At 42.5% G+C, this 23,541-nt stretch overlaps 1 protein-coding gene across 1 annotated transcript; it reads right to left on the reverse strand.

The window, feature by feature from the left end:
- Positions 1–77: 77 nt before the first annotated feature.
- Positions 78–14,639, reverse strand: LOC140547743 (uncharacterized). Its single transcript, XM_072670878.1, has 14 exons — positions 14,624–14,639; positions 13,478–13,666; positions 12,253–12,470; positions 11,734–11,881; positions 11,162–11,220; positions 10,979–11,056; positions 8,559–8,566; positions 8,215–8,314; positions 3,384–3,600; positions 2,541–2,894; positions 2,209–2,448; positions 1,329–1,407; positions 1,163–1,211; positions 78–346 (listed from the first exon to the last, which is right to left on the reverse strand). Exons 1-14 carry the CDS (start codon positions 14,637–14,639, stop codon positions 122–124), a joined length of 1,980 nt encoding a protein of 659 aa, XP_072526979.1. The 3' UTR covers positions 78–121.
- Positions 14,640–23,541: the final 8,902 nt, after the last annotated feature.

Consider the following 23,541-nt stretch of genomic DNA (forward strand, 5'->3'; position numbering starts at 1 on the left):
AAGACGAGCTCCTGTCTGCATAGGGGGCGCAATTAGCACAGAAACTTGTTTTGTGCTCTTTACTTAAAATCACCACACCAGCAGGATCTCATAAACGCATTGTTTCTGCCTACCAACAAGCTCATGTTTTAACCAGCTTCACTGTGCTGTACTCAACTTCCTCTTCTCGTTTAAGAGTGCTTGGCTGTTGGACAGGGGAGTAGAGAGGCCCTTCCTGGGTGTGAGGCCAATTAAAATGAACAATGGAGTACTGAACCTCATCCTGATCATCTGAGGCTGCTGTCATTGTTGGGGCAGAGGTCAAGGCCAGGTCTGAGACGGTCTCATACACAGGAGCAGAAGCTTGCTGAGAAAGACAGAGAGAGAGGGTCTTAATTATGCATACAGCACGCCTAATATTTAGATAGATGTCCCCTTAACCAGATGCTTTTGGTACCCATTAACAAGCTTCTGGGAGAATTCTGGCTAGACGTTTGACCATTCTTCTAGGCAGAATTGGTAGAGTTTGATTACACCCGACGTTTAGTCCCAATCCACACAGTTTTGAGAGTGTTGAGGTCAGGACTTTGGGAAGGCCCTTTCAAAAATGTAATGTTAGGCTGCTTTATCCGTTCAACAACCACCTCAGATCTGGTTGATGGTTTGAGATTATGCAATGTATCAGTTTCACTGGCAGAGCATAATGCTACCACCACCATGCTTAACAGGTGGTACCGTGCTCTCTGGATTTAATGTCTCACCTTTATGCCTCCAAACATCTTTGTCTTATCAAAACCTCACAGTCGTATTGTGAGAGACGGTGTAATCATGTTTCAGGGGAAAGCAAAAATAGTGTGAAGAGTCTCAAAACAGCGTTTTCTGCCTGGTTCTGGAACTGAACCCTGATTTCCAGCATACTGGGAAATGCTTTGATCCACTACACTATTCAGGTGCTAGCAATCAGTGAGTGAAGTTAAGGTGAAATCTTCACAAGGAGGCATCTAAAAGTGATGGTGCTTGTGGAGCTCAAACTGATCCAATAGTCAGTCGTGCCTCACAGACTTACTCACAAAGAGAGCAACAGTGAAGTCTGAGGGTAAAAGGGAAAGGGCCCAGTACTTTCCAAGGTCTATCTGTGGACATGTCTAAAAAGAGAGAACACGCAATTGATCTTTTGACTCACAGTTCCTCTGTTTTCCTCACTCTTACTGCTGGAAGCTGTAGCTCGTCTTCTGTTGGAGTTTACAAAAAAAGAATATCACCATCTTTGGATTAACATCTCCAGTGTTAATTAAACCCATGTAGTCTTTATATGACACTCTACAAGAAACATGGTTTCTGATTCTCACCTCAACAGAAAGACCATAAGCAGAACCAGTAGAAGAACCACAGCGACCCCAGATGCTGCGTATATCACTGTTGAGTAATCTGTATCAGTGCAGAGACATGAGCAGATTACATAAATGTAAGAGACCTCTGCTTTGTGACATGGTGCATCATCAAGCTGGAAGTAGTCAATGAGTAGAAGATGGGAAATGGTGGCCATGAATGGAGGCACATAGTCAGCAACAATACTCAAATAAGCTGTGGCCTTCAAGCAATGATTGATTGGTATTAACAAGCCAAAAGAGCGCCAAGAAAACATCTCCCACACGAATACACCACCGCCTCCACCAGCCTGGACTGCTGACACAAAGCAGGTTGGGTCCATGGATTCATGCAGTTTGAGCCAAATTCAGATCCTACCATCTGTGAGCCTCAGCAGAAATCCAGATTCATCAGACCAGGCTACATTTGTGTTGGTAAGTCTATGCTGAGCCACTGCGCCTCAGCTTTCTGTCCTTGGCTGACAGAAGTGGATCCTGATGTGATGTGGTCTTCTGCTGTTGTAGCTCATCCGCCTCGAGGTAGGATGTGGTGTTGTGCATTCGGAGAAGAAAATGTAGCCTTTCTGCCTGCTCTAACCAATCTGTTCATTCTCTGTAGACGTCTCTCAACTACAAGGTGTTGAAGTCTACAGAACTACTGTTCACTGAGTGCGTTTTCCTTCTTTCACCATACTGAGCAAACCATAGAGACTGTTTAATTATTTGTATTAAATAATTAATACAAAGAGGAAGGAGGAAGCAAGAAGAGATGCTGCTCATCTCATCAAGCAGACTGAAACCTAGCCTGAAAAATAGAAAGGAAACAATGAATAGAAAGTGATGAATTAAGTGAATCACCCACCTGATGATGGAAACGACCATTCTGAAGAGTTGTATGATCCAAGTGCATTCTCTGCTTTACAGTAGAAACGTCCAACTTCTCCTGCTGTTAAAGTTAAACTGCTGCTGTTCCCAACCACTGTGACAGCACTGCCTGTCGTCTTGTACCAGATGTAAGTGTGGTACTTAGGCAGAGTGCAGGTGCTGCTGCAGGTCAGGTTCTTTCCTCCACTCTCTGTGTCTGACACTGTAACCTTCAGATCTGCAAGAGTTTAAACAAGGTTTGTTGTTCTTATAATTTACAGAATATTAATAATTAAATAACTACATTTATTTAATAGAGTGCAGCTCTACCTGTGACAGTCAGAGTGACTCCAGGTTGTCCAGTGTGTTTACCTCCATCAGTGTAGAATCTGAATCTATAGGTCTGAGCGTCTCTCTCTCTCAGGTCATTGATTATCATACTACAGTGATTCTGGGAGCTCTGTCTGCTCTGCACTCGTCCCTGATACTCCTCATTCTCTCTCACATCCACAGGTTCAGCACCACTCTGCTCTTTATTGAACCACACTGATTTAGTGACCTTCTGATTATCAGGGTAGGTGTAGTAACAGTTTATCGATGCTGATGAGCCAATCAGAGCGCAGATAGCTTTGGGGTAGTAAGTGACACTCCAGCAGCTCTTCTGATCTGAATCAGCAGAAATACCTGAAACACACAAACTAACTTATTAGAAAAAAAAAAATACCTGCACCTGAAAACACTGAAAACACCTGCAGTTACAGTCTGTGGTACAGCAGTAGATCCTCACTGTCTTAACACAACCATCATCTCCAAAATGATAACTGTACAGGAGGAGGTAGAATTATTTAATTTACACTGAAAACCATTAATGCAAGAAGATAAAATGAGATTATATGATACATGGTTTTGATTAGAGTGATTATTTGGTATTTCCTAACTGTGTGGGAAGGTCATCAGTAACCTGCTGCTCTGTCTCGTTTCAAGTCTGACTGAAATTAAGCAGCTCTTATTCAAGCAGGTTTGAGTATTGAATATAAAATCGTTCCCTCTTTAAAATCTATCGGAGAGAAGAGAGCAGAATTATGACTGTTTTCATGTCATTTTCTAGAAGAGAAACTCTGCTTGAAATGAACTCTCTAACCTGGGATAAAGTTAGGTGTGAGACAGACTTACACACTGGAGAGGAGCGATGCCAGCTTCCTGACACCCTACAGTGGTAGCTCCCCTCATCAGATGGACTGGTGTGGAGCACAATGGAGGAATCTGCTGTGTATGTCTTGAATTCTCCATTCCTGAACCAGAAGTAGGAAAGACTCTTATTGAGGCTGCAGGTGGAGCTACAGGTCAATTTCACCTCTCTCTGTCCCTCAGTCCGAGTATCCACCTTCACCTGCAAATCTACACACACACACCGACACACACAGACACACCATATACTAAAATTCTGTCAATCGCATTCCACAGAGACTGTGAGTGTATGTACTGGTACCTGTAACAGTGAGCTGAACTCCAGATGAGGCTGATATCCAGTCACTGCTTGATGTTCTAAATCTGAAGTTATAAACTCCAGAGTGTCTCACTCTCACATCCTTCACTGTCAGCTCACTCTCATTCTGCTCTGTTCTTACAGACACTCCTCCTTCAGTGGAGCTCAGGACTCGTTCTTCTCCATCAGAGCTGTGGATCCACTCTCTCTCTCTGACACTGGAGGAATCAGGTGTTGTATATTTGCAGGAGATTTTTACTGTAGATGCAATAACAGCACAGAGACTCTGAGAGGAGAGAGTTACACTGTGCTGAGCATCAACTCCTGCAACACACACACACACACACACACACACACACACACACACACACAACATGAAATGATATCTCTCACGGTCTAACTGACTGATTAACCACAGTGTTAGGTACTGCTGCTGTTACTATGGGCAACACCATGACGTGTAGAGCTGACCGGTTGTGTAAAAACCACAGAGAAAGTGAGGAACCTCAGATTAAACCGTTTAACATAGAGCTTCACACAGTTTTGCTAGAATGAACATATCTGCTCTCTGTGTGAGATCTGCAGTTTGTGTACCTGAGTGAACAAGACCACTGACACCTCTCCAGTTCTATCAACAGCTTCTTTCTACAGTCAGTGACTCTTTGATAGATCATTAAACAGAAGTGCTGCTATTAATCCCTCACTACTGTCCTTGTTGTGTGTGTTTAAAAGCAATGTCTCCTAAACCCAGCAGTTAACTGCTGAGCTGAACTAGGTGTGATTGTGGAGGAAAGCTGAATCCTCTAGAACTGAACTCAGAGCTGGAATTCTATCAGTATCGTAATAAGATGTAAAAGTTTACCTGTCAGTAAGATGAGGATCACTGCTGCTGTAGCAGACATGGCAGCATCACCCCTCAAACACAGCTCTTAAAAGCCCAGAAAAGAACATGTTAAAAGTCAAATTGGAGCTGAAAATGATCAGAAATGAACCCTGACTAAAAGAAAAGAGCCAGCAGTCATGGTTCTACCTATGAGAAGTAACTGAGCTGATCACTGCTCTGCTCATGCTTATTCATCCTACACTGGTGAGCAGATATCTCATATTCTGACATCATAGTTTTTCCGTTTAGCTCACACACACTTCCACTTTCAGTCTGTTTAAAATGCAACAACATTTAAGTGTGATGAATATTATTCATGAATATATATATATATGCTGATTAGCGGTTTAGCTCGTTAGGCTGCAGTATTTAAACCAGTCTAACATTTTGAACTACAGGTTTGATTTATTAGATGAGAAGAACCTCATGAATCTCATTGTAACGCACTCACATTCTCACTCCCTCAGTCTGGATTAAAAGGACTTTTTCCACAAGGGGGCGCTGCTAAATGCTTTTGATGCATCACATCAATGACACTGTGTGTCCTCACATGCATACTTTACATGACATTATTTCTATAGTGTTGTCTGTAGTTTAATATAGTAGAGTATAGGTTTGGGGGTCTCTGTTGTAGTGACAGGAAGCTTGTTTTCTTTTTCTGAACCAGTTCATTTGAACTCCTTTACAGTAGAATTACAAACGCCCAGCTCTACAGAACCCATATAGGGTGTTAGTTCTCTACAGTGTGTTGGGCTTCAGTGTGGTGCTGTTCTGTAGAATTATTCTATACTAAGCTGAATAATAAATTTACCTATAGTGCAATTTATTTATTTTCCTATAGTGCTGTTAACCCACTAAGTCTGTAACTTGAGCCACATTTGACTAATGCAGAGTAAATCAACTTCATACAGCATCTCGTACTGTTTTACATACAGCCAATTTGCTAACACAGGATGGCTATAGGCATTTGTGTGGACCATAAGCCTCCAGTAGGTAGATGCTTGATTCAAGACACTGGAAAGGACAAATGCGATTTTGTGATTGACAGCAGGACGAGATCCTGACCTATTTACATAATTACACTACATTAATATATAAAACAGAGATGATTCAGACATAATTAAAAACTACTTACATCCTTGTGTAAGGGTCTCTTACAGCCATCAAAGCTAGTGTGCAGTGCAGAGTGTGGCAACAGGACGTGTGTGTGTGTGTGCATGTGTGTGCATGTATGTGTGTGTGGGTTTCCTTCCCTTTTTCTTTGCATTCAGTTAAAATTAACAGTCAGCAAGGAAGCACTTACTCCTTATATACTTACTTATACTGGCTGCCACATGACAGTTCTGTAGGCTTCATGCAGATAGACATATACACTACATACACTTCTTTAACTTCTGTATAGTTCTACATCTCGCACACAAACTACATCACCCATACTGCTTTGCTGAAAGAGGAACATGAGGGTTACAGTGGTGAGAAATCTACTAGTAGAGTTTAGATGTGCTGCACACATTGAAATTTGTACTCCACTTTCAACCCATCTGTGCAGCGAACACACACACTAGGGAAGAGTGCCCGGAGCGGCGGGCGGCCCTAGCTGCAGCACACGGGGAGCAGTTGAGGGTTGAATGCCTTGCTCAAGGGCACTTCAGTCAGGTCCTGTCGGTTCAGGGGATTGAACTGGCGACCCTCCAGTCATAAGGCCTGTTCCTCTTACCTTCAGGCCTCATTTCAGGCTTATCAGGACTCATTCAGTATGAGGTCATTCTCTAGTATAACATGAGACACTTTTGGTCTTCTTTACCTCACAGTGAATTTCCACTGTTTTCTGTGGATTTGAAGGTCAGTATCTCCACATAGAAACTGTTCAACTGGTACATTATTCAAAACAGGCCTGGCCTTTCATATTCAGACTGACTAATGAAGACATGCCTCAGGTAAAAGTGGCTTTATATGTGGGATCGAAATCCGATACATATTTGATATGCTGCAATGAGACTCAGTCTGACCAGCTGCTCTCCTCACTGAGGAGAAGGAAAATGAGCAGTGAGGGAGGTAACAGAGCTCATTAATATTTGGGTGTCTCTGTTAATCTAAATAAGGCCAATATTGCAACCGCTCCATTATTCTCCAATATTCTCCAACGCAGCAGTGAGAAGATGCACTGCACTGCATCTGGAGAAGCTCTCTCACAAGTTGGGGGCTTCTCATGTGCTGACCAGCAAGAAGGAATTCACCAGCAGGTTCCTGACCGCCGTCGGCAAACTGGCCCTGGACTCCGCACAGGAAGTGAGGTAAGCAGTTGCTTGTTTTTACACCTATTGGGTCAGAACTGAACCCATCAGCATGTTTTCTTCACCAGCCAGCACTGAAAATGACCTTTTATCATTCTTCCTACACAGACTCCATGCTCGAAACACCCTGAGATTTCTGGGGAGCCACGAGGACTGTGTAAAGACTGTGTGTGAGAAGATTTGAACTGAACACTGGAGTAGTGAACGTCATTCTGATCTCTGTCTGTTTGGGGTCAGAGGTCATGCTTAGGACTGAAACAGAGAGAGAGATGATGTTTACAGTCTCTCCAATCTAATATATTCAAGATCAAAGTTATTTAGCATTCACAAGGTCTGGATTTAGACCAAAAACAGCACTTAAAATGGCATTACTAAGAGTCACAAATTAGATAAGATAATCCTTTATTAGTCCCACAGTAGGGAAATTCTCAGATGATGATCTACTTACTTCACAGGATAGGGGCTGCACTACTCTTCTTGTGCTGCTTGACCTTCCAAGATAATTTCACATTCATAAGCAGAGAAGCTACTGTTCCTTAAACAGAAACAGGAATTCTACCACAAACAACACTGTAAAACTATCAGTAGACACAGGCTTCAACATCTACAACTTCCTGCCTCAAGTAAAATGCTGTGAGAGCTGTTAAAGATCACCTGTCCAGTTGGACCAGCTGGTGTTTTTGGTCACTATAGATATTCTTCTGTTAACAGCTGAAAGAGAAATTTACCAGTAGCTTCATTGTAGGGAGTGTGTATCTGTTCCAACTGCAGGTCAACCTGCACTGTTAAGATTAGTATATAGTACATGTTAGAAGATAAATATGCTTAATATTGTTGCTAACATACACAAATTTACCACAGTAGTGCTGTTTTAATCTCTCATAAACTCTTTTTGAATACTATTGATGAGTAATATTTCTGTCCACATAGTGTACATCAGCTATTTCTCAATTTCTCAATGATCTGTACATTCAGAAATGTGTATCAGCAGTTTTAGTGTAACTTTTTTACCTGTTGCTGTAGCAGAAGAACTTGTTTTAGGATACATTTAAGTTTTTTAACATTAGGTTTTACTTGTGGGATTCTGTGTGTCAGCATTTGTAAACGAGACAAGAAAGATCCAGAATTTTAGTATTGGGTCAGCTTGCGTGTACAGACAATGTAAGCATAGTAGAAACATGTAAACTGACTGCATATTCTGTAAAAAACAGCATCGGTTGCGTTAAAGGTTCAGTCCACAGCAGACACATGCTGTGCTAAGTGTATTCAGAGTTTTGAAATGGTGACAACAGACTGGACAAAAGGCTGTTATCCAGAGTGTGTATGAAGTGTGGGTCTTACCTCCTTGAAGAGGCAGACGTCATGTAGCTCAGGCAGAAGAACCTCGGCATGGTGTTCCGCCAGAGTGCGCACCACTTTCAGCCCCTCCATCTTCCTCTCCCTGTTTCAAAAGCAAGACATTAGAATGAGGTGAACACGTCTGGAAGGTGGTGTTATTACAGTAGGAATGATAAAGACTGATTCGGTCAATACACTGAACATTTAACAACAGAGGAGCAGCAGCTCCACCTGGCTCTCCATCCTCCTCTCCTGGCTAAGCCCAGTCTCAGTTTGGGCAGCTCTGTTTTTCAGGCTACACGTCAGCTTTAACTGGACACATCCTCTGCCTACCTAGGCCTACCCACCTGGGGATCTTGGAGGGGCAGGTGTGTGGAGCAAAAGGGCGTGAAAGGAGTTCCCATAGGCCCTGTTTCCATCATGAACCTTATTGTTCAGACCTATCAGTGATGAAAAGCTGCTGGATTTGGCAGCAGCAGGTGGGGAGACAGGGGTCTTCTTCAACCTTGAAGGGAGAGCTTTCCTCACTAACCCTATCTTTGGGGCATGAACTTGGCATAGGACTCCCTACCTTATTGGAGGAACTACAGGGTGGTGAAGGGTCACCCACACTGATGCCAGTTTGGTTTTATGGCTGATCATGATCATGGATCAAGCAACAGATCCGTCTGAAAATGGCATCCTGAACTAATGTCTGACATTTAGGCCATTAATCATGAGGCTCATTTTCCCCCCCATGTACTCCTGCCGCTTCCTCCTGATGCTCTCCCGAAGGGAACCAAAACCAAACAACATTCAGATTAGACAAATTACAAACAGTTCACTTCTATGTCAGACTGGTCAAACACCATGATGTCAGGCTTTTTCTTCTTTATGGTAGTATGTATTTGAGCAGCACAGGTAAAAAGTAGCAGAAATAATGTTTTGGTCATTTAGTGGAGAATTTCTACTGTATATCAGTTAGGAGCAGGACTTTATCAGCCACAGACACCTGAAACATCTCACAGTTTGGATCAAAGCAGACACCTTGTCCCGTTAGGAGCCAACTGCCCTTCATATAATCCACCCTGCACTTCTCAAAATACAGCGAGTTACTGAGCTCTCCCTAACTGTCTAACATCACTCCAGCTTCTGTAAACATGGCAAATTCACTCAGGACTCAACAAAGTTGATGCTGGCTCATGTTTCAGAGTCCTGAGTTAAGCCATGTTAAACAAACCCATCATGCAGTCAGAGAACTAGTTAACACTATGGGCTCCTACCCACTTAGCCACCATGCTAACGCTCCCATTATGAAAGCCTCAGTTTAGGGTGGAGCTGCTAGCAGCATCGTTAGCTAAGGAGCTAACACTGTTTTAACTCTGAAATGATGTCGGGTTGAAAAAAATGCTGTTTGCTGTTTAGAACACAGTAAACTTACTTACCAGACAGTGTCAGCTCTTTAAAGCCGTTTTACAAAATGATCCATCAGCCAGCAGAACTTCCAGGAGCACAGCACAGCATAGACGTCTGGTTCTTATCTCCTCCACTGTGAGCAGTTCTGACTCGGAGCATTTCACACTAAACCACTCCGAATGACTCTGTTTACATCTTAACCTTTTAATTATGCAGGAAACAGCAACATCTAATAAGAAATCAGAAACCAGTTAAGCTACTCAAAGTGGTTTTAGATAAATGTGGTCTGAGGGGAATGAACAGAGAGGCTTTACCTACAAACAGCAATTTCTATCTAAACCTCAGTGAACAAAGTTTACCCACTATCAGAGTTATCAGACTGTAATACACTGTAATGCTGTTTATGTTATAACATCTAAACTAACTATTATAAATAGGAATAATGAGGTCATATTTCTGACATATTCAAGCATATACAGAGTTTTTATTGTTTATTATAGAGGCACTTTATCTCCAGAACATTAAAACACTAGCACTTAAGGCAGCAAATAATCAGACAGTCTAAAAAAAAGACATGTTTAATAAAGAAATACAGGCAGAATTTTCATACAGAAATAACTGCACAGAAAAAAACAACTTCATAAGTCTTAACAAGGACATCACTGACTCTACCTGAGTGAAACAACACTGTGTTCAGCATTAATAACAGTGACAGCAGAAATCCCTTCACACGGCTTCTTCTGAGAAGGTAATGCTCCAAATGTGAGCAGACAGATCATCACAAAATTTTATACTAATAAAAGCTAATGAGCTCAGCTGTTGGGCTGCTTCACTCACACACACACACACACACACACACTTTTTGCCCAAAACCTTTCATGTGACCGTATGTCCAATCAAAAAGTTATATATAAGCTCAAATTACACAATCAGACTGAACAACCTGGAGTTGGAATGAACAAAATAAAAATAAAGATAAAAAACGAATAATATAAATCTGATAACAAAACCGCTCTGCTACTCAGAACTACAGCACCACAGAGACCATCACTCCACCTCTGTTAACACCTGATTCTACACAACAGCTCATTACTAAGCCTTCCTTAAATCAATCTGCAGCTCTGAGGAGGACTAAAGAACACTCAACTGAATGATTCTGGAACAGTCATTTATACAATGCAGGAAAAAAGGCTGGAGAATACAGTGATGTAGAACAATGACCAGTGATGTAGAACAGCTGTTTATCCTTCATTTCTGGAGCATTTCTCATCTCTCAGTGAGGACGAACAGCCTGACAACACACACACACACACACACAGTTAGATACTCCAAATCCAGAATGGACACACACACACTCCGTATGCAGACTTACTGTCAGAGAGTCATAATCAGACGTCATGGTTGCAGGGTTTAAGGTTGAGTATGTGTCACACGGAGAGTCTCCAACACACTGGAGACAAAAAAGAAAACTAAACACTCTGCAGAGTAAAACACACACACACACACACACACACACACACACACACACACACAGGCATAAAGACTGTAGACTTACCTGTAGTGTATCATAGTCTGAGCTGATGGTGGTGGGGTTGAGAGCTGTGTATGTGGGGTCTGCAGGATTTGGGGTCTTTTAGAGAGAGATGAGGAGAACACAACTTCAGTCTTTATTCAGCAGCAGCTTTATAGGAGGATGTAGAGAGAAAGAAAGTGAAATCCTCTCTCAGTACCTGAATATGTGTGTCTCTCTCTGCTCCTCTCCTCCTCCTGATCACACAGATTAAACAGAAAAGGCCAGTTAGAGTTTTGAGTTCTGTAGATCATAAAAGCTTGTATTTGAGGTTAAAGTTGAGGTTAATATGGTGTTTAATGCAGATTTAGAGATTCAGAGATAAATAATAAACAATACTGTCACTCACTTAATGCACAGAACAGCAGTGAGAGAGAGAAGCAGAACAGGGACCACTCCAACAGCTCCCCAAACATCTTCCCAAACAGCACGCTGCTCCAACAACTCAGCTGAGTGTTTGAACAGAATCAGTTCATTCAATCTGATCAGGAGAACAACAGCTAATTCACCAGTAATTACACATACTGACTGAACACAGTCACTGCAGACTGCTGTACCTTTCACATCCAGATGAAAGGGTGTAGAGCTGTGATGTTCTAGCTGGTTGTGAGCGGTGCAGTAGTAGAGTCCGCTGTGCTGGGAGCTGATGTTGGTGATGCTGTAATTCTGGCCTGTTATCAGCGGTGTGTCTGCAGCTGCTCTCTGCTTAAACCAGGAGTAGGAGAGAACAGGAGGGTCTGCATCACTGCTGCAGCTCAGAGTCACTGACTCTCCCTCCTCTCTCTCTCCAGAGGAATCCAGCACTGCTTTGGTGTTTCTGGGAGAGTCATAAAGATTCAGATATTACAATAATTAGCAGCAACATTTTTAGCAATAATAATCATCATCTGACAGAGAATTCATTGTTTTATTAAAATTAAATAAGATTATTGAAGTGATTGTTTACCTTCAATTAAAACAAAAACTCAATTACAGTGAAAGACCCAGAAAAGGCTGTCTTAAAGTAAACAAAGGGGACTTAATGAGATTAATACAAATAAAAGTAATTTGGTGTTTAAAGTGAGGTTCTTACAGACAGCAGGAGACCGAAACTCCTTATATCCTCCTATAACGCAGATGTAACTGCCTGCATCCACAGTACTGTCATACAGATCCAGTTCATTACTGGACTGGTCAGATACAGGCTCTCCATTCTTGTACCAGATGCAAGTGTGGTACTTAGGCAGAGTGCAGGTGCTGCTACAGGTCAGCTTCTTTCCTCCACTCCCTGTCTCTGACACTGTAATCTTCAGATCTGCAGGAGAGTTTAAACAAGGTTTGTTGTTCTTTTCATTCACAGAATATTCTTTTAATAAACTAAACTTATTTAATAGAGTGCAGCTCTACCTGTGACAGACAGAGTGACTCCAGGTTGTCCAGTGTGTTCACCTCCATCAGTGTAGAATCTAAATATGTAGGTCTGAGCGTCTCTTTTTCTCTCAGGTCAGTGATTATCATGCTACAGTCATTCTGGGAGCTCTGTCTGTTCTGCACTCGTCCCTGATACTCCTCATCCTCTCTCACATCCACAGGTTCAGCACCAGTCTGCTCTTTAATGAACCACACTGATTTAGTGACCTTCTGATTATCAGGGAAGGCATAGTAACATGATGCTGATGAGTTGATGAGCCAATCAGAGCGCAGACAGCTTTGGGGTAGTAAGTGACACTCCAGCAGCTCCTCTTATCTGAATCAGCAGAAACACCTGAAACACACAAACTAACTTATTAGAAAAATAAAAACACCTGAAACTGAAAACACTGAAAACACTTACAGTTACAGTCTGTGGTACAGCGGTAGATTCTCACTGTCTAAACACAACCTGTTCAAACTGTACAGGAGAAGGTAGAATTATTTAATTTACACTGAAAACCATTAATGTAAGAAGATAAAATAAGATTATATGTTCAGTAATAAATGGTCTTGATTTGAGTGATATTTGGTAACCAGGTACTTAATGTGTAATAAGATCTCCGTCTCGTTTAGAGTCTGACTGGAATTACACAGCTCTCATTTTGGCTGGTTTGAGTATTGAGTATTAAATCATTCCCTTTAAAAACAATTAGAAAGAAGAAAGCACACTTATGTAGGATTGAGTTCTTTCCTCTTCTGATTTTATGTTGTTTTCTAGAAGAGCTGGTTGAAATTAACTTACTGACATTTACAGAAGTCTGAACAGGCTGGACTAAAGTTAAGTGTGATGTTTGAAGGAGTGACACTTACACACAGCAGGAGAGAGATGCCAACTTCCAGCCACCTTACAGAAGTAGCTGCCCTCGTCAGATAAACTGGTGAAGTCGAGCAGAATGGAGGAATCTGCTGTGTAAGTCTTGAATTCTCCATTCCTGAACCAGTAGTAGGAAAGCTTTTCCCCGAGGCTGCAGGTGGAGCTACAGGACAATTTCACCTCTCTCTGTCCCTCAGTCCGAGTATCCACCTTCACCTGCAAATCTACACACACATAGGGCCTTAAAATGGAAAACTGAATTTATCTTGGCAAAACTGAACGAGAGTCCGGTCTTGGTCTTTTATTTATGCCCCGCAAAATAATATCAAATCATGTGAAGAAGTTCACCCTCTGTGAATTCCATGATTTTACATGGTTGGTGTGGCGCGACAGATAACACCACTACCTGCCAGTGAGTTACCACACCATGTGGGAGACTGGGGTTTAATTCCCAGTCTGGGCGGCTATGCTGCGCTACACCAATAAGAGTCTTTGGGCAAGACTCCTAACACTACACTGGCCCTCCTCTGTAATACAAGTAACCTTGTAAGTCGCTCTGGATAAGAGCGTCTGCTAAATGCCATAAATGTAATATCAGGACATTATAAAAAAACATCTGAACAAACCACAAGACTTCTGGAACAATGTCAGCTGGACAAACAAGGCCAAAGTGTAGATAGTCACAATGCACAGCGCCACATTTGGTGAAAACCAATCATTGTCCTGTTGCATTGGGTTATGTTAAAGGACAATAATCCAAAGCACATTAGCAAATTTAAAAAGAAAACAATGAAAGTGTTGCAATGGCCCAGTCAAAGTCCAGACCTCAACCCAGTTAAAATGTACGTGTGTAGTAACCAAATGAATTATAGAGGGGCTTATTACCAATTACAACCCCCCCAAGCAAAAACTTCACCCTGGAAATTATGCTTTATAACATTACAACGTTAAATTATGTGTATAACAGTAAACACTGCGTCTTCTTATTTCCGCAGGATGAACATGACCACACTATTACATCATCCTGACACTCCTGTAAGTTTGTGTGTGTGTCCTGAGTGTGGTTTGTTTTATTCACTGGTTTCTTTTTGCCATTGCAAAATTACAGACAAGCGCTGCAGACCACTTCTAAATTGAACACAGTTCTCCATACAGGGGTTTCCATGTTGTGTCCTACTTACACTGGAGATCAGTCATGTGTTCATATCATATCAACCACACAAACACACACACACTGAAACCATCACCTGGAGGCAAGCTTTGTGTTTGAGCTCTCTGAAAAAGGAAGGAAATTCACCCACGTCAGAAAACACACACAAACACACACACACACACACACACACACACACACACACACTTTCTCCTCACACACTCTTCACAGCTCTGTTCCAGTGAGGGAGGAAAGTGAGAGACGTTTTGACAGCAGAATGTAAGTAAGCTGTTCTTCATGAGATCTGCTCTGTGTGTGTGTGTGTGTGTGTGTGTGTGTTTCTGATCATTATTAGAAGATCAGGAAGCTGGATTCTATAAAAAGTAAACTGTGCTAGAAAACGGTTTTAGCATAACTGCTAAACATGTGTTTAATGGTCTCAGGACAGTACAGACATGTTGTGGCCCTCAGAAGAGCAATAAAGACAGAAGTGAATATTACACAAACCAAAGGTCAGAAGAATCAGTGAATCAGTTTCAGCCACAGTTCAGTAGTATTGTTGAGTGGCCTGTAGCTGTGGCCTGTTAATATCCAGTGCAGCACACACTACACAAGAGATCAGACGAGGCTCAGACACTACACCATCTTTCATCTTTTACACTGGTGTTACTGGTGTTACTGGTGTTAGCACTACTGTTACACATATTTTGAGGTGCTAATCAGCATCATTGTAGAGGTGTACTTTTTTATATATTCATATTTATATTTCTTATTCAAACTAATATTTAGAAAATTCTGAATCCACTTCAGAAGACATGAAGGGCAGCCTGTTCAATATTTTCACTACGTCTTTAAGACTGATGTCACATAGGTGAGTTCTGTTCTGAGAGAGGAAGCACACTCAAACGCTGGCATTCACTTCTTTGTGTTCTGAAAAGTCAAATATTAATATAGTAGTCTGCTGTCTGTTTCTGCTGAGGTCAGGTGGAGAGGAACCATGGGCTTTAAATGTGGAATTCTGTCACTGATCATCCTGCTGTTTATTCCAGGTAGGATTACTCTGTTGTAACAACTGCTGGGTGTCATCTGCACTCACTGTCCACTTTATTGGAAACACCTAATATGTCCCTCCACTGTCTGTCCACTTAGTTAGCTCCACCACTCAGGTCCACTATACAGATTGTAGACTATACAGACTGTAACACATCTGTTTCTGCACATCTGTTTCCACATCTGTTTTTAGCTGGTCTGAATCTGCTGGAAAGTGAACCAGGAAAAAAAAAGACCCATCTTAACGTTTGCAGCTCAGATTTTCATTTAGGTTCTAGGTAATAAACAGGTGCACACTATAGAAGACTCTTTAGATGACGTCTACGGTCTTTTTACCCCATATAACCACCATCTGATTTCTCTGATGTAGGTTCTGTGGGTGGGAGTCTCAGGGTGGTCTGCGATCCTCAGACTATCTGTGCTCTGCAGGAGTCAGAGGTGAAGCTGAGATGCTCTTACTCAAACACCAACATCAGAGCTGTCTTCTGGTTCAGCTCCAAGCAGAAAGCTAAATGGAGGAATGAGGAACATCCAGAGGATTTAGCTTTAGACTCAGACTACGCAGGAAGAGTGAACTACACTGAGACCACCAGCTCCAGCTCAACTCTTACAATAAGAGACCTGAGAGAGAGAGACTCAGGAGAGTATCAGCTCCTGATCATTACAGACCAAGGAGAGACACACCTCAGCTCAGCTGCAGTCAGTCTAACGGTTACAGGTAAACAGAGCAGAGCTGATCTGTTCAGTCATTAGAACAGAGCTGTTTGTGTTTACAAAAGATTTCCATTCAGTCCTGCAGGTCAACACTCATATAGGGAAGACTGGACAGACATTGACCTGTAATACATCCTGCAGTTTGACCTCTGGACCTCATTCTTACAACTGGTTCAAGAATGGCCAGTATGTGTTCAGGAATGGTGGAAATAAGGAGTCTTTGGTTTTAACCAGCATTGCTGATGCTGGCAGCTACTCCTGCTCTGTTAGCGGCCATAATATAATCCACTCCAGTTCAGTGTGTGAGTATTAGAGCTGTTCATAACTCTTCATGATCCAATCACATCAACACATGCTAATCTGTGACTTTTACAGGTGTGTTTGATAGGAACTGCTGGAGTGTGACCTACACAGACAGGAGAGTGTGTGTTTTGGAGGGTTCATCAGTGGACTTTCCCTGCACTTACTCATATCCCAGTGATCACATCCTTACTGAGGTGTTCTGGCATTATCTTCGGCCTGAAGAGGGTGTAAAGAACATAAGTGAGGAAGAGCGGTTTGCTGGCAGAGTGGAGTTTATTGGAGATAAAGAGAGAAACTGCACTCTGAGAATGAGAGAAGTGAGAAAGAACGACTCTAGAGAATATTACTTTAGAATAATCACTAAAATGATGGAGGGAAATAAAATAGAGAAATTCTCTGGTTCTCCTGGAGTCATTCTGAATGTTACAGGTATCAGACTGTGTTGCTCTTTTCTGCTGGTTCTGCTGTTTATTTTAGAACACCTGAAACCTTTCTGTTGTTTTGCATCTTCAGATCTGCAGGTGAGAGTGAGCTCCAGCACAGCTTCATCAGATGGACAGACAGTAACACTGACCTGTAGCAGCACCTGCACTCTGCCCAACAACCCCACTTACATCTGATACAAGAACGGACAGCCTGTAACTAACAAACCCAGCAGAGACAACAAGCTGTACCTGAACTCAGCGAGCAGTGAGGATGCTCTCCAGTATTCCTGTGCTTTAGGTGGTAACAGATTAATATTATTATTATAATTATTATTATTAAGATGGCATTATTATTATTATTATTATTATTATTATTATTAGTGATGTCCAAATTATTATTGTGCATAGCAAAGCAACTATGTTCTATTTATCTTTTTGCTGGATTTTCATTGTGTATCTCGTCCTGCAGTTTTTTAAATAGGATGAGGCCCAAAATTTATGTTGAGCAAAAGTGTTGAAGGCACCCTACATTTTAGCCAAAAGTTTGTGGACACAGACATTTTAGTCAAATGTATTTACATTACACAGTTTGGCCAAATGTTTTTGAACATAACATTGTGCTGAAAGTATTCGCATAAAACATAGTGACACATTAGCAACCACTGTGGCAACCTAGCAACTACCTAGCAACACCTTAGCAACCAATAGCTATGCTGTAGCAAAACCTTCGCAACCACCTAGCAACACCTTAGCAAGCATCACCTGTACCATAGCAAACCTTTAGCAGCCACCTAGCAATGCATTAGCAACCAACAACTATACCTTAGCAACCACCTACATCTTAATAACCAACAAGCTATACCATCACAACGCCTTAACAACCAACTAGCAACACCTTAGACACCACCTAACAAGCATCTAGGAACAGCATAATCACTTGGGATACCATGGCAACCACCTATCAACACCATATTAAACATCCGGGATGCCACAGTAACAGCCTGCAACACCATAGCAATGGCCTTGCAACCACTTACCTACAACATGGAAACGACCTGAATCCATGTAGCAACAGCCTAGCAACTACCTGGAGGTGGAATCCATGTCAGCTGCCCAACCATTCTGTAGTTTCTTCAGGAAATGCCCTTTTCTAGTTAAATCATTTTGTTTAGTAACTGTAGTGTAACTGTGTCTGTCAGATTTAGCTGTAACTGTGACTGATGATGTGGTTCATGGTTTACTTGTAAATATGCTGAAGGTCCAGAGGAGAGCTCAGTGATGAAGCTGATCACAGTGGGAGTGGTGGTCTTTCTGCTTCTATTACTCATCACAGCAGCTCTGTGTTTGTGCTGTGTGATCAGGAGGAGGAGGAGAGGAGCAGAGAGAGACACACATATTCAGGTACTGAGAGAGGATTTCACTTTCTTTCTCTCTACATCCTCCAATAAAGCTGCTGCTGAATAAAGACTAAAGCTGTGTTCTCCTCTCTCTCTCTAGAAGACCCCAAATCCTGCAGACCCCATATACACAGCTCTCAACCCCACCACCATCAGCTCAGACTATAATACTCTACAGGTGCGTCTCATGTGTGTGTGTGTGTGTTCTCCTGGTGAGTGTATTTAGTTCTATAAGTGTGTTTAGTGATGTTTTATTTTCCAGTGTGTTGGAGACTCTCCCAGAGACACATACACAACCTTAAACCCTGCAACGATGACGTCTGATTATGACTCTCTGACAGTAAGTCTGCATTGCTAGAGTGTGAGTGTGTGTGTGAAGGTGTGTGTTTTAATATTTCTCTGGTGTGTGTTTTTCAGGGTGTGAAGGCTTCAGGCAGTGAGCTGCAGCTGAGTGTCCTGCAGAGAAAATCTCCAGCAGCAGATTATGAAAACATACAGAGACAGTTTTCAGGTTTAATTTAATGTCTGTTTATTTTCTTTTATGTTGTTTATATCAGTGTGTTTTTATAGTGGCAGTTTATTCATCCTCATGTTTTAAAATATTTTAAGGACTAAAGCTGTGATTTGTATTAAATTGCTGTTTCTCTTTATCTTATATATAAAATATAAATAAAAATATTAAGCAGCTGTAAGATTCTTTAAGTGTTCAGTTACCCAACAACTCAGAGTTCAGTAAAAGAGCTGAGCTCCATTAACTCCTCTAAAGAAACCATTATAACCTCACCATCCTCTGACAGCAAGAGGAAGATAATGAGGCATCTTGGAGGTGTTTTACTGCATAAAACATTTGCTGGTTTTGGGAGCTGGTTGGGATTGTGACACACTAAACCACACACCACAGCTATAAACACTAGATCACAGACACACACTCAGCCTGACTGCCCACCATCTACCAATAGTAGCTCATCACCACAGTCACCGCTCCTCTCTGTTTACTAAGGCTGACCTGAGAAGATGTTAGTATCTGAAATGAAAAAAACAGCAGTCGTTTAACCACTCTATTGCATCATCCTGACATCTGTGTTTGTGTGTGTGTGTGTGTGTGTGTGTGTGTGTGTGTGTGTGTTTTGTATTCTTGTTTGAGGTTCTGTCTTTTTTGTCTCACACACACACAGCACTGCAGAGAAGAGCTGAAGGCAACACATGTAAAGTACCCACAGTTCTCTGCACACATTTCAGTTCATCAGTGTTGAGTTTATTCAGCTTCTGTGCAGCACTTGGATTGTGCTGATCTTCTGTAGCAGCTTCTCACATTTACTGATCTCCACTGGAGCTCTGCTGCTCTTTCACCATCTCCACACCATCCCCACACTCAACAGTGTTACCACCTTGTCCCAACACATCCCCCTACTGTTATTATAAATATTACACATAGGAATCCCCCTATATCTACTCTATAGATGATATATAATATAGTATAATAATTTAAATAATAATAATATAAATATTTTCTGTTCTGGAGAAACGTAAACATTCTTCAAACTTTTAAAGGGAACATATTAGACCCCCAGCTCAGAGACAGAACACTTTACTGCAGACTGGACCAAAGATCAGTTGTGTGTATTGTGGTTTAACAGCTTCTGAAGATACACACATAGCTCATCACATACACTATAAAGCCCATGATTACAAGAGCAGGCCAGTTGTGCTTCCTTCAAGTATTTATATATATATAGATGTAATGACCTGATCTGATCACTGGGGGGCAGCAATGAGTGAAGACATCAGATGTCCCTGCTGCTCTACTGGGCTTCAGCTGGAGGAGCTCATTTACTTCATCTACTGCAGAAAGTTACTGCAAAGCCAACGTGGTAAAAGCAGCTCATCCATTTCAAGTAAAGAAAGATTTGAACGCTTCAGCAAGAGGAACTTTTAGCATGTCCGCTAAAACTACGCCTGGGTTCTACGACTTTTTCCACAAGTGCTTTCATACACAGCTTCTTATTCAGTCAAAGCAGCTCAAATTAGCAACTAAACAGCAGATCAAACGACTCACCTCTGAGTGAACACAGCTGTCTCTGGTTAAGGTGTGTGTGTTCAGCTCATGGGGAGGTTTACCACAGACGAGTCCAGAGCTGACTTTTTCAAATGAGCTGTTGTTTTTGGAAACGGGGAGAAAACAGCCTCCTTCAGTCTGTCAGGCTCTCTGTGTCCCCCAGACACATCTTATGACTAGAACTGGAGCTTCACCTTCAAACTCTATCCGCGGAAACAGGAGCTCGAGCTGAACAGCGCTGAAGGAGTCCTGCAGAACAACGGTTGCTAAGCAGTGATTGGAGGGTTAAGAAAATAAGGCGGGGCTTGAAGGGAGACAGCGCGCTGTGGAAAGTGCTAAACTCTCATTAAAGAAATCAAATCTCAGCAAAATCTGCATTTAAGCCCCAAATTTAGCTCCTAGATATGAAGAAAGACAAGAGAATCAGCAGAGTGATGAGTGTTTACTGTAGTTCTGTTAGTAATCCCACTGTTTTTAGAATGGAGCTGGAATCTGATTACTGCCTTTTTCCTCTGGAACTGGACTTTTTTCTATCCTGATTACAGAAAACTGTTACATGCATTGTGTTTCCAGCCAACCCTGGATGATACACTCCTAATATTTCACTCCTAATAGTGTGGAGGCAGCAGAGAACCACGCCCCCGTGTGTGACGTCATAATAGAGTAACTCCCACGTAACGTTCCATATTTAATGGCTGGTCTCTCAGTACTGTAATCAGTAGATGTGTGACTGTGGAGGAGAGCACATCTCAGAAGACTTCTCATCAGGATCTACAGGAATTACTTCCAGAGATGAAGCCAAACAGTCCTGAAGATGGACCCATTCTTCTTGCCCCCTCCCTTCGAGAGAGCATTAGGAGGAAGCGGCAGGAGTATATGGAGAAAATGAGACTCATGATGAACGACCCAAATGTGGACGTTCAGGAGTCCCGCATGGACCCTTCACCAACCTGCAGTTTGCCTCCTATAAGGCAGAGGGTCCAAATTCAAGCCCCACAGGTGGTGAAAGAACAGACTGAGGACCTGAAATTTCCTGTTCTCCACACCCCTGTCCCTCCACCTGCTGCTGCCAAGTCCAGCAGGTTTTCGACACTGAGGGGCTTGAACATTAGGGCTCAGGATGGGAACAGGGCCTATGGGAACTCTTTTTCACTTCAGGAGTTCCTTTCACGCCCCCTGGTCCACACACCTGTCCCTCCACCTGCTGCTGCCAAAACCAGCAGATTCCCAAGACTGAGGGGGCTGAACATGGAGACCAAGGATGACAAGAAGACCCATTGGAACTCTATTACTCTGGAGGAGTTCCTTTCACGGCCCTTGGTCCACACACCTGTTCCTCCACCTGCTGCTGCCCAACCTAAGGTGGATAAGAAAGGGTCCAAGGCCTATGATGCACCAGGTGAGTTCCAGTACTGAAAAACCTAGAGTCTTTAACCTAGAGTATTTACATCTCAGGAGTCTTATGCATCATCTCCACAAACTCCATATAGCTCAGAAACACAATTTCTCTATATTACTATTTAGAAACATATGTAAGTCATATTTAATAAGGAATGGAAAGATAATTAACCTCAGCAAAATCCTGTTCTTATAATTTTATGATGAAAATGAATTAAAATAGTTTAGGTGCTCTAACCAGGTTTATTTAATCACAGGTAGCAAGATCCCCAGGTGGGTAGGCCTAGGTAGGAATGAGGCTGGACTTAGGCAGGAGAGGAGGACCGAATGCCAGGTGGACACTGCAGGACAAACAGCTGCTCCAGATGTGTCCGTAGTTATACAGAGTAGGGAAGCAGAAACCAGCAAGGAGCCTGTCAACAACAGGGCTGCTCCACACCTTGCTAAAGGTAGTCAGGGAAGAGGAGAGGTGCTGGAGATCCCAGCCCTAACTAGTGAGCAGCCCATTGACAGGCCTGAGCTGGCACTCAGCCAGGCATTTAACCTGCTGCAGGATGAGGAATGGTATGTCTTTAGTGAGCTGGAGTAGACCCACCACCCTTCCACTGATCATTCAGAATTAAGATCCAGTTCTAATGGAGCAGTGATGTGTTTTAGATTAGTGCTCAGACTAGAGTTAGAATAGCTGAAGTTACCTGAGAATATACAACTAAAATGCTTTGGAGTATCCAGATAAAATTAGTGATGGAATCTTCTAAACATCAGAGTCTATAAAGTGTCTGAAGAGAATTCCCAATGATCTCCATCTACTGCTGCTCCTCTGTTGTTAATTGTTCAGTGTATTGACTGAATCAGTCTTTATCATTCCTACTGTAATAACACCACCTTCCAGACGTGTTCACCTCATTCTAATGTCTTGCTTTTGAAACAGGGAGAGGAAGATGGAGGGGCTGAAAGTGCTGCGCACTCTGGCGGAACACCATGCCGAGGTTCTTCTGCCTGAGCTACATGATGTCTGCTTGGCCCTCATCAAGGAGGTAAGACCCACACTTCATACACACTCTGGACAACAGCTTCTGTAATGACATTATTCTAATTAATGCTAAAGCAAGTGTCAGTGGTTGAGTTAGAGACAGAGGCTCACTGTGCTTCTTTTGTCTCCACTGTCTCAGGTGAAGAACCTGCGCTCCATGGTGTCTCGCGCCGCCATGACCACCCTGTCCCACCTATACGCCCACCTGCAGCGGAAGATGGACAAGGAGGTGGAGGGCACTGGCTGTGTCCTTCTGCACAAGGCTGGGGAGTCCAGCCACTTCATCAAAGAGGATGTAGAGGTGGCCCTCAGCACAATGGTGCAGACCTGCTCGCCTGGCCGGGTCCTGCACGCTCTACTGGCTGGTGGATTCAGGTAAACATCACATTCCATATTCATTAATAGATTTGAACTGTAAACTAAATGTAGTGGTCATGTGATCAATATCAGTGGTCATTCTAAAGCCACAGTACAAACTGGCAGCACTGATGTACGGCTGAGTCTCTTCCTACATTTTGGAGAAGATCTTGCTAGAAGGTGAGTCTAGAGTTCACCTGCGTGTAAACGCTGGAT

Source organism: Salminus brasiliensis, chromosome 25, assembly GCF_030463535.1.
Source record: "Salminus brasiliensis chromosome 25, fSalBra1.hap2, whole genome shotgun sequence".
NCBI lineage: Eukaryota > Metazoa > Chordata > Actinopteri > Characiformes > Bryconidae > Salminus > Salminus brasiliensis.